Source organism: Ahaetulla prasina, chromosome 1, assembly GCF_028640845.1.
Source record: "Ahaetulla prasina isolate Xishuangbanna chromosome 1, ASM2864084v1, whole genome shotgun sequence".
Lineage (NCBI taxonomy): Eukaryota > Metazoa > Chordata > Lepidosauria > Squamata > Colubridae > Ahaetulla > Ahaetulla prasina.
The window spans coordinates 315568816-315581680 of NC_080539.1; the positions used below are offsets into that span (position 1 = coordinate 315568816).

General features: G+C 38.3%; 1 protein-coding gene across 1 annotated transcript in view; it reads left to right on the forward strand.

Annotated features, from left to right (window-relative positions):
• Positions 1 to 6530: 6530 nt before the first annotated feature.
• Positions 6531 to 12865, forward strand: part of AKAP6 (A-kinase anchoring protein 6) — a 233943-nt gene continuing 227608 nt past the window's right edge. Inside the window, exon 1 of the mRNA XM_058162337.1 lies at positions 6531 to 6833. Within this exon, the coding sequence (XP_058018320.1) occupies positions 6531 to 6833 (303 nt within the window). The remainder of the gene's footprint in view (positions 6834 to 12865) is intronic.

The following is a 12865-nucleotide window of genomic DNA, read 5'->3' on the forward strand; positions in this document are numbered from 1 at the left end:
GGCAGTCAGCAGATGTAGCCTGCAGTACTATTCTCTAACCATTGCGCCACTGTGATTAGAGTGACCTGGCAAAGGTGACAAAAGGGAAAGGAAATAAAAAATAATAATTGGATGACATGGGTGCATTATTAGTTATTTTGTCTCTTTTCCTCTGAGCCATTTTCCAAGCATTCCGGTTTTTCTAAAATAAAAGGAGAAGCTGCAAAAGAGTGGGATGAGGAAAAAAAATCACAAATCTTCCTTCTGAGAGGCAGACATGAAGTTATGTTTAATATTTCTGTATGAGAAAAAGCATCTCCAAATGTCCACTTCTCACTAAAATAACTTTTTTAAAAGTACATCTCATCTACCTTCTCTTCTTTCTTTTGTTGCTTTCCAAGTTGGGAGCTAATATAGCCTTTTTTTTATTATGACAGATTTTCCCCAACTATAGCACTTTCTATCTGTTTAAGGGAAATAAGACCCAGCTCAGATTTATTCCTTTTCAATATTTTTATAGCTATGTTTTCTGGCACTGCAGAATCACTGACACAGCATCTGTAGTGCTGCCTTGCCTATCCTTCACTTAGCAAAAATGTAATGTATGCCTGGAATTTAAAAAAAAGTTGAAGAAAACAATAGGTAAGGTAGTCTGTCCATATAACCCAACCTCTTGACCATCAGCAAACACACCAGGGCTATGTGGAAAGAACATTACACTAACACGCATAATTGAAACATATTTGGAACTAAAACATATGAAGAATGGTTGCAGGAATTGGGTGTGGCTAACCTAGAGAAAAGAAGGACTAGGGGTGACATGATAGCAGTGTTCCAGTATTTGAGAGGCTACCACAAAGAAGAGGGGATCAACTTATTTTCCAATGCACCAGACAACAAGACAAGTAACAATGGATGGAAACCAATCAAGGAAAGGTGCAATCTGGAATAAAAAGAAACTTCCTAACACGGAGAACAATTAACGAGTGGAACAGCTTGCCTTCAGAAGTTGTGGGTGCTTCATCACTGTAGGTTTTTAAGAATGACCAGTTGTCTAAAATAGTATATGCTTGACAGGGGGTTGGATTAGAAGACCTCCAAGGTCCCTTCCAGCTCTATTCTGATCTGAAAGTAGTCAATACAGATTATCCCATTGTTCACTCACTTAAGATAATCTATTTTCCACACCCAACATTTAATGATTGCATATTGGCTGTTAAGAAGGGAAAGGTAGACGTGGATCTGTTTCTTACTGTGATGCTGACACTGACAAAATGTGCCCTATTGTATTTCAATACAGCATTACTTTTGTATACTTGCTCTATGACATTGCACTCTTGTATATAGGGTACCATTTGCAGCATTATTTTGTAGGACATGTTTTGCCACTCTCCCTATGGATGGCTATGGAAAGCCTGTGTGTTCCATGGGAACTGCAGCTATGCATGATTGTTATTTGTGTACATGTAGATGTGCATGAAAAGTCCCTACGCATGAGCTTTTCCTACTTAGATACCTCTGCTCAAGCTGAGGCTTTTTGGAGAATGGCATAATGTTTCATGGAAGGCTTAATTTCTAACCCTTTTTTCTCTAAAGAATAGAATTTTTTATTGGCCAAGTGTGATTGGACACACAAGGAATTTGTCTTGGTGACTCAAGTGACTTCAAGTGACTCCTTTCTATTACCATAAATGATAGTTTATTCTGTATATTACATTATACAGAATATGTATGTGATGAATCAGTGAGGGAGAGTGATAAGAACAAAACAAAAATAGCTTTCTCTGGCCTTGGCCATTACAGGATGAGATTTAAAATTAATTAAAGGAGCATGTTTAGCGGAGTGCTTTTTAAGTGTTCGCTATTAAGAGCTTTGTGCTAAATGAAATGAAAGAATTTTCATGTCGGGTAAAAGGCTGCATTGCACTTAAGTTAGAGTTGCAAAAAAAATAATGGGATGAAAGAAGATGACGTGTTCTCCTTTTGGTACACGTTGTAGAGGAGACCCATGTTAGTCTATAGTGGCAAAATCTTTCTGGAATCTTTCTGACTTATAAATTTTATTAAAAGACATATTTTTTCATGAGCTGCCTCTCACTATATCTGATGCACAGAAGTTAAACTGAAGATGTAGGATTGAAATATAAATACAAATTAAAATACAGTTAAAAAACTTATTAAAATTGGCCAAAATTAAAATTTAGAACTAAAACCCATTAAAACCCATTAAAACACTAACCCAGTCCAGCGCAGATGAATAAGTAGGTTTTAAGCTCGCGGCGAAAGGCGAAACTTTGAAGTCTGCTGTGGATTGGCCTGGGAGGTTAAAAACTGTTGTTAAGTTGTCTTTGTTTCAAGTCCTGAGGTAAAATTTGTATCCATTTTTGTGTGTGCAAACTTTATTCCATATATCCTAAGTATCCAGAGAGGTGAATGCTACCAAATGATGGCATATATTTATGGAGAATCTAATCTTGTGAGTGTGTGATTGTTAGGCCCTGTGATTGTTAGGTGGTCCTGTTAGTGTAAATGTGGAGGCAAGGCATACATCTTTGTACAGGATCTGGTTCTGATGTTGGCACGAGTATCCTGTGCTTGTTGCTTGTGAGAATCTGCTTCAGGTTGTGTGTATGCAAGTATGGGCCTGTGCCTGAAAAAGAGCATTGTCACTGTCCAGTGAAGGCTGTAATTTGTTATTAAGGCATTTGAGAGCTTTGAGTTGTGTGCTGTAGGTGACAACCAGTGATTTCCTGTTATCCTGTTTCTGTGGGCTGTCTTTTAATAGGTCCTCCCTGGGAATTGATCAATTCCCAGCTCAATTGATTTGTCTATTGATCTCAATGGGTAGGTAATTCAATTCTATGGAAGGCATAAAATGTACCTATAAAATGCTTTTATTTTATTTTATGCATACAGTGGCACCTTGGTACTCAATTGCTTTGAAACTCATCAAAGGTGGTACTCGATGCATTTTGTCATGAACATTTTGTCCTGGTACTCATTGTTTGGTACTAAATGCACAAGGTAGAGCTTGTTTGTATAGGCTGCCTTGTGGCTCACCACATAATTTCTTATGGGAAAATTTTGTTTGGTGCTCATTGTTTTTTGTACTCATCATGTCTCCTGGAACCAATTAACGATGGGTACCAAGGTATCATCCCACCAATTTATAAGTATCCACATTTTTTTTTCTTTTATGTTTGTCCTTCTGCATGGATTTCAAAGCTGCTCTGTATAAATATCAATATGCTACATCTGTACAGGCCTTTAGGTGACACAGAAAACCCATACTGCTGTCTTATAAAGTTTTCATTTCACTTTTTTTACTGTAATGAAGTAATAATTTGCCTTATTCAGTGTGATTTTAGTGCTAGTGCTCGTTGGTATTATTATGAAAATATTCAGAGTTCAACAATGCTTCAAATATACAGTACATAGATACATTTTAAGGTTGCCTTTTATCAAATGCTGAATCCAATCAAACTTCTAATTTAGAGCAGGAAGCTTTTTAGCACAAGCAATGTGGATCGTCCAGTCCATTTAGCTATGAGAGATAACAGTGCATTAGGTAGATGGCAGAAAAGACTGAACACGCCTCTTGATGGTTGCTTGCTTTGTATTATATACAGCAGCTGGGACTTTATCTCAGTTAGCTTTGTTGGGAAAAACTCCCCCCTTTTAGAAAGCCTTTGATGATATTTTAATTATTTATCTGATTTGCTCTCTGTAAGACCTTGACTCTTTTAAAAAAAAAAGTGTTCACAAGTCAGCCACCTCTCCAGTATGTTTTTAATTGGTTCATGCAGATATCATGTCAGCTGTCTTGCTTGGACAAGCAGAACCTTTGTGGACACAAAGACAGAAAGATAAGGAGATTTTCCTAGCTTAGTTTGAAGAATAACCATAAATCTAAGAAGGGCAAAGCTTCTGTTTTTCCTTTTGTAGCTAGGTGACTGACAAGGTGTTGTTTTTTTTGGATTTTGCTAAGCAACTTCATAATGAATTAGCATAATAATAATCATAATAATCATAACCATTTATAATCATTTCTCATAACATAATCATAATAATTTCTCCACGTAACATGTCTTTTTTTAAAAAATGTGCTGTTAGGAAAATATTTATCTTGCCTGGTAAGCAAGCAGTGATATCGGGAGCTGCAGACACATCTAGGATTGTGGGGATCAATGTTCACCCCCATTTCTCTTTCATCATAAGAATAAATGTTACAAAAATATATAAAGAAAATGTTGGATAACCATTTGTCTGAAATGGTGTAGGGTTTCCTGCCTGGGCAGGGGTTGGACTAGAAGACCTCCAAGGTCCCTTCCAACTCTGTTATTATTATTATTATATAATAAATGTTGCCTGATCTACATAAATGAGTTCAGGGTAGATTACTTAGCAAGCTGCAAGTGTGTTTTAGTTTAGTTTTCTTTCTGTCCTCCCTTTGTGCTTCCTTATTTAATTATTGACTATTTTATCAACTCCTGGCATTTGGGAAGCAGAGCAAATAATAATGAGCAAACCCAAGTATCAAAATTGACTATACAATAAAATAGTTATAAGAAATTGTTATTGTAATTATATATACACATTTTGTGTCTGTCAATTATTTGCAGTAAAGTGATGGCAGCGATTGCAGGCAGATTTTTTTTTCCAATTTAGTAATTATCACATATTCCCATTTTTTTGCTAATTAGGCAGAGATTAAAATTCTCTAATAAATGAAATAAAATTCTTTTAAAAAAAGCTATTGGTGTGAAATTACATATATCAATTACATTTGGTTCAGTGTTGACACTTCTTACCAGTAATGTCTGTCCAGGATCTCAGGCAAAGAAAAATCTTTTTAATCGTTTATCAGCTGATCTTTCTTATTGGAGGTGCTACTGGTTAACCTGGGATATTTGATGCAACAGTTGTACCTTTGGCTTACAGTTGTGAGAAGCAAGAGACTTCTCTTGCTAAAGCTTCATGCTTGATCCATCAGAACTCTTCTTACATGCTTTGCTAAGCCACAGGCTAATTTTTGGCTTTGGAAAATAGGCTACAGGTAGTCCTCGACTTACCACAGTTCATTTAGTAACCGTTCGAAACTACAACGGCACTGAAAAAAAGTGACTTATGACCATTTTTCACACTTACAACCTTTGTAGCATCCCCATGATCATATGATCAAAATTCAGATGCTTGGCAACTGGTTCATACTTACGACCGCTGCTGTGTCCCAAGGTCATGTGATCTCCTTTTGCAACCTTTTGACAAGCAAAATCAATGGGGAATCCAGATTCAATTAACAACCGTGTTACTAACTTAACAGCTGCAGTGATTCATTTTGCAACTCTGGCAAGAAAGGTCATAAAATGGGGAAAAACTCACTTAACGAATGTGTCACTTAGCAACAGAAATGTTGGGCTCAATTGTGGTTGTAAATCAAGGACTACCTGTACAAACGTTTTAATATTGCATTTGGGTTCTTTAATTCTTTAGATTTCTTACATTTTTCAATGTTCACACAAAGACATGATAGCTGTGTTCCAATATCTTAGGGGCTGCCACAAAGAAGAGGGAGTCAGGCTGTTCACCAAAGCACCTGAGGGTAGAACAAGAAGCAATGGGTGGAAACTGGTCAAAGAAAGAAGCAACTTAGAACTAAGGAGAAATTTCCTGACAGTTAGAACAATTAATAAGTGGAACGACTTGCCTTCAGAAGTTGTGAATGCTCCAACACTGGAAATTTTTAAGAAAATGTTGGATAACCATCTGACTGAGATGGTATAGGGTTTCCTGCCTGGGCAGGGGGTTGGACTAGAAGGCCTCCAAGGTCCCTTCCATCTCTGATGTTATGTTATGTTATGTTATGTTAAATAATAATAGTTATTAATTATTGAGTAAGAATTGTTAATTGAGCTTTCATTAACTCTTTTTTCCCTGCTAATTTCTATCTTTTATGAAGATATAGTTTCAAGTATATAAGTACACTCTATATAGCGTAGTTTCAGAAAACAGAGGCTGTTGATTATGATTTAATAAATCATCATTTGCAGTTGCTGTCCATTATCCTAATCATAAGAAGTAAAACTAAACCACACTATGTCTGTTTTGCTATTAAACTTGTGACACATACAAGTGACAATCGTCTAGATTCGAATTTGGGTATTCTTAGACAGAATTTTAATTTGATTTAATAAATCATCATTTGCAGTTGCTGTCCATTATCCTAATCATAAGAAGTAAAACTAAACCACACTATGTCTGTTTTGCTATTAAACTTGTGACACATACAGGTGACAATTGTCTAGATTCGAATTTGGGTATTCTTAGACAGAATTTTAATTTGATTAGTTGCAAACAAGTTTGTCCTGCTTCCAGTGCTGTTAACCAACTGGCAGTATTCAATATATGTTTAAACATGCAGCATTTCAATTGTTATGAACAGGTGGATGTTTTATTCCAAGTTTTGTTTTTTTTAACCATTTGCCCTTTGCCTCTTCCATATGTGCAGCTGCTTTGGCAAGAAGCATGATCTAGAACTTCTATCATCAGCCATGGAAGTAGCACTTTCCCCCATCCTTCCACAAGAACTGAATGCTGTTCCTACTGATGTATCCCCCATGATCATCAATACGACTCCAACAACCGAGCAAGATGGCAGAGAAGATTTTGATTCCGAGCAACAATATGAAAAGCCTCCCCCACTCCACACAGTTGCAGACTGGAAGATTGTTCTCCACTTGCCTGAGATTGAAACATGGCTTCGGATGACATCAGAAAGAGTCCGGGATTTGACTTACTCTGTGCAGCAGGATCTGGACAGCAAACACGTGGATGTGCATTTGGTACAACTGAAAGTAAGATTAAATGCTGCTCTCTGCTGGCTCTCTTTCTGAAATGATGCTTGGTTGTGGCAGAGACTGCAAGCTGCTATGTGAGAGGAGAAGAATGTCAGAAAGCAGCTGTTTCAGTGTTTAATTTTGTTTATTTCTATATTTACTATATACCGTAAATTTAAAACTGATAATTAGAACATTCACAATACAAATAACTTTAAAACACCCATTTATAATACAGTACATTAGGTGAATTAAACTTATAGCAATTGACAGAATAATAACAACCAATCTTGTGACATTCATAGCGGTAAAAATAATAAAGATGGCAAAATTATCATTATTATCACCACCACAACCATCAAATGCTGTTTAGAAGAATTCCATCAGACACTGGGGGAAGAAGCCAATTCATTTGTAAGGGGGAGGGCCTATTCCTTAGAACTGGACCATATAAACATGAAATAATGCCTCCTAGTCTTGCCTCACCACACACACACGTGCATACAAGTGCATGTGTGTGTGTACGCACAAACACACATTACAGAATGTGAAACAACCACTATCTCCTTCTGGGATGATTGTATACAGTTTATCTTTTTCTGCAGAAACTATTGTCCAATTTTATCAATTGTTTTTCATATTTATTTATTAAACATATTTATATGATCTCCCAATTCGCAACAGTGACTCTGGGGGGCATACAGCAATAAATAATCACAAGTTAAAACCCCAATCCCTCTTCTCCCCACATGGCAGAGATGGGCCTTTTTCTTGGTCCCAACAGATGTATTTCCTTAACAGATGCAGGGACCTGGCTCTCTGCTCTGGTGGGCTGGATAGGACTGAGGAGAGGCAGTCCTTCAAATAAGCTGGCTCTAAGCTATCTGGGACTTTAAAGGTAATAGCCAGCATCTTGAATTTCATCCAAAAACAAATTGGCAACCAATGCAGCTCCCACAAAAGAGATGACACATACACAAATTCAGGCTTGTGCAAAACTATGCAGGCTGCTGCATTTTGAATGACTGAACCTTTCTAGATACTCTTCAAGGACAATCCCATGCAGGGAGCATTACAATAGTCCAAACAGGAGATGACCAGGTCATGGATGAGTGTGAGAAAGTGCTCCAGGTGCACAGTAGTGGGAGAGACTTTTGGCAACAGAGTTTTTCCAGAGAAAGCCTGGATTAAGAGAGTGTGCAATCCCAAAATGAATGGAGGATTGGGGTGGGGTGGGGTGGGGGGAGAGATTCAGGATAGCCATTTCCTAGAATCTCTCAGGATATCTAATAGGTTTAGACCAGGTGTCTGCAAACTGGCTCTTTTAAGACTTGTGGACTTCAACTTCCCAAGTTCCTCAGCCAGCTTTGCTGGCTGAGGAACTCTGGAGTTAAAATCCACAAGTCTTAAAAGAGCCAAGTTTGCAGACCCCTGGTTTAGACGTTTATAGTTTGGCAAGATTCTGTTCATTAGGTGTAAGCAAATAAAGGCCTGGATTTGATTGGACTTTGCTGTGTGATCTCTGAGTTTGGGCCTGACAGAAAGGCCTGTTGGTCTAGGAAAGGGTGTAACTGATGCATAACAAGCATTGTGCAAAGCCTGCCCTGGCATGCCTGCCGTCTACTCCTCAATCAGGAGTCACAAAATTCAGGAGAACCCCCGATTATGCTCCAGGTCTTTCTGAGGGGACAGTGCAACCCCAAAGATGGTGATTCCCCAAAATTATATGGCAAAGCATGACTCCAAGTGTATTCTCTAATTCAGGGGTCTCCAACCTTGGTCCCTTTAAGACCTGTGGACTTCAACTCCTAGAGTCAACTCTGGGAGTTGAAGTCCACAAGTCTTAAAGGGACCAAGGTTGAGACCTGCTCTAATTAATAATAATAATAATAATAATAATAATAATAATAATAATAATAATAATAATAATAATAATAATAATAATAATAATAATTTAATTTCTATACCGCCCTTCTCCCGAAGGACTCAGGGCGGTTTACAGCCAGCTAAAAACAACAATAAATAATACAATGTACAATTAAAACCAATTTTAAAAAACCTATTCAATTTGGCCCATAATATAAAAATACATAAAAAACCATATAAAACCCCATTAAAATTAATAATACTAATGGTATTTTGCCAGTCCTGCTCCAAGCAAGAATAAATACGTCTTCAGCTCACGGCGAAAGGTCCGGAGGTCTGAAAGTTGTCGAAGTCCTGGGCGAAGCTCATTCCAGAGGGTAGGTGCCCCCACAGAGAAGTCCTGGGGGTCGCCAGCCGACATTGTTTGGCTGACGGCACCCTGAGGAGGCCCTCCCTATGGGAGCACACAGGTCGGTGGGAGGCAAACGGTAGCAGCAGGCGGTCCCATAAATACCCCGGTCCTTAGCCATGGAGCACTTTAAATTGCTTCAGCTTGGTTGTAATTCCCCCCACCCCCAATCAAATTTGGTGGTGCTGGATCTGAACCAACAGATGCCCCAACAGTCCCACCTAGGCTTTATGTATTACCCACCACATTGACTTGTCTATCTGCCCTAACTCCCTATCATTTTTATTCCTTGTTTAACTGGCAGCTTGCAACTGTGGCTGTGTAGCTTCATTACCTTGGGTATTTCTACTGCTCCAAGCTTCCAGCATGAACCTTCAATCTTGTATTCATGAATACCTGCCAGACTGAGGGAGAAACAGATGCTCCTTAAAAGAGCTTTGACCTATCTGCTACATTCAAGACAAAAGTACACATTAAGTTAAATAACACTTTCAAGGCTTGCTCAGAGCTGCCACTTTTAGGGTAGACCAACACGTTTTAATAGCACCCTGTCTAAAAAGGGTGTTTGAAAAGTCCACAATCGCACTCATTTTATTTGAAAAAGAAACCTAACCTTGCAGTTGCTGCCCTTGAGGAATGCAGGAGAACAGTCAAAAGAGGAGTTTGGATAGCAGACTGTCTTCTGTTCTCCTATCTTGCAGTAGGAGACCAGAACAGATTATAGATTTTGAAAAGCCTTTATTTAAAAAAAAGAATGTTCCTCATCTTTTGAGATCAATCATTTCTGGGCTGCAGGGGAGGAATAGAGCAGAGATGGCAGTATTAAGCAATGCGAAGGACTAACATGATGAATTATTATCAGAACTAGGTGTTGTCCACTGCTTTTATCTCTTCTAGATATATAGTTAATGAAGAAGAAATATGAAAGTATTTGGACAGGACTTTGATTGCAGGGGAATGACTAGGGTTTAGGAATGAAACTACATTTCTCTACATTAACTAATGGAAACACTTAGTTGTGTGTTACTGTCATAATGGCTGATGCCAGGGATTTTGCCACACTGAGTTAAATTGCTTTCCGTAGGTCCTTGAGTTGACAGAAAACAACAGTGGCAAGACATTTGCTGTCCCCATTTTCAATCCTTATCCTGCATCTGTTGCTTTTGTTCTGAGCCATGATGGAATATAATTATCTGGATTATACATAAATGGTCTGTCTATAACTGAATTGGTTGAATTTTGCTCCCCTTGGTCAGCCCATTTCCAGGTAGTGGGAGAATTATCTGCTAATCATATAGTGCACCCATAATGGGGGTGGGGATGTCTCACTGGAGGACTCTTTCCATCATTTCTTGCCTTCTTCCTTTCTGGAGATTGTCCAGATTTGGATTCTGGAGCCTGAGTGAAAAAAATCAAATCAGAAATTTCCTCCTCTCCTCTCCTCTCCTCTCCTCTCCTCTCCTCCCCTCTCCTCTCCTCACCTCACCTCACCTCACCTCCCCATCACTCCTCAACTAACTTCCAGATTTCTCTATGATCTGTTCAGCAGGCAGTAGGAGAGAAGGTGCAATGATCTCATTATTTTACTGTTTGGGTTGAAATAGATTAATGAATGATTGGTCTGAGATATTTAATGGTTTTATTGTCTGTTTTATTAAAATTCTAGTATATACAGCATATTATATACGTACCTACAATATATTTTTATATCTCTGTCTAAATTTTATCTGTGTGACAAAGGCTTTGAAAGAAAGTAAACTAAGTATAATTCTGCTGCCTTATATAAAAATCAGTTGTATGATATGGAAAGAAGGCAATTAAGGATTAAACAAGTTTTTATGTCTTAAAATTTAGGAATCATGTACATGGGAATTTAAATAAACACTTAATATTCTAATTGCTTTATAATATTCTTGGTTGCAAATCTCTGAAGTCATTCCTTCTAATATGTAGGTGGGGCTATATACAAATGATGTCTTCATAATTACTGATAGTTTTGCTATAGGAACTGAAATTGACACAGTGCAAAATGACAAACTCGCAACCAAGCTGCACAAATGCTAGAAAGAAAGGAAGAAATCACCCAAGTAATGTCAGGGGGTTAGCAGTGGCAAATAGGGAGTTAGAATGTCATATTAACCAATATCGAATGAGTGAGGAAACAAATTATGGACATCCAATATTAAGCATTAAATAGAGAACTGGAATTGCTTTGCAAATCTGTAAAGGAATTCACAGAAGGAGCAAATGAATTTATGCAAGCCAAATCTAGGCACTAAGGAACTATCTTTGCATTAACTATAACCTGAAGATTTCGCTTTAAATCTATTCATTCCTCAAGTTATGTGAATGAACGTTCTGGACCTACATCTCATTTTCTCATGTTTGCTTGTGTTACTTTGGAAACTGTCCTGGGAAGCCTTCTCAGACAGAGGCGTGGTGTAATTTGTTGGCTGAATTATATTCAGTGGGATTAATGTCAAGGAAAGCAATCCCAGAAGCCTAGTTGCATTGTTTCCTAAAAAATGCCCATAGATGCTTTAATACAGTTGTGGAATTTTGTTTGGATTAGTGACCAGCTTCATCTGTTGGTGTCATGTTGATGATCAAATTCTAAAAGGACAATAATAAGCATGCAGGCTGGGTTAAAAACTAATTGTGATTTAATTAAGCTTAAACTAATTTTAAAACAGCAAGATATTTAATTACTTTCCCTTCTTTCATATTAAGATTGGTAATTTGATGGCAGCTTTTGGAAAGATTCCAAGGGCTGCATGGAGCCTCAGAGGATAAGATTGTGCACCTTTGCCAAATGTGCACACAAAGAAGTATCTATTCTATCTAAGGTCAGCTTTTCCCTAAGAACACAAAGAAATCTTTGAGTGATTATATTTCTGCCCAATAGCTAAAACACTTCTATTACCTTGAAACGGATAAACATGACAAAATTTCAGGCCATAGTTTTTAAATAATTTAATATTTAGAGTTTGTTTTCTGAAAGTAACCTTATTGTGCCACATTACATTTTAATAATTCTCTCCAATATTACTACATACTCTAATTGCTATTTATAAAAGGAAACAGTTACTTCTGATGTGGTTACTAATGAGTCACTTTTCTTGTGGAAATAGAAGAGATATAAACATCTTCACTGAGGAGTAAGAATGGAAACTTATCAACCTAGAACTAAGGAGAAATTTCCTGACAATGAAAACAATTAATTAGTGAAATGGCTTGCCTCTATAAGTTGTGGGAGCTCTGTCGCTAGAGGTTTTTAAGGAAAGATTGGACAGCCATTTGTCTGAAATGGTATAGGGCGTGCCAGGAAGGGGGGGCGGGGTGTGGGGTGTCACATGCACGCATGCCCACGTCCATAATTCTATGCACCCCCATAATTCTATGGGGCTCTTAGAGAGGCTTTGGAGGCTGGGGACAGCAAAAAACACCACTTCCTATCCAACCAGAAGTTGGGAAATGGGCCGTTTCTGGCCTCCGGAGGGCCTCCGGGTGGGTGGGGAAGGCCATTTTTGCCTTCCCCAGACTCATAGAGAGGCTCTGGAGCCAGGTGAGAGAGAAACCACCCCCCTTCTGGAGGCAGGAAACAGCCTGTTTCCCTACTTCTGGTGGGCCCAGAAAGCCCAAAAATCATCTGGCCGGCGCGCACATGCATGTCAAAGCTGAGCTCACATGCCCACTGATATGGCTACATGTGCCACCTGTGGCACATGTGCCATAGATTCACCATCACGGGTATAGGGTTAAGCAGGAATGCTAG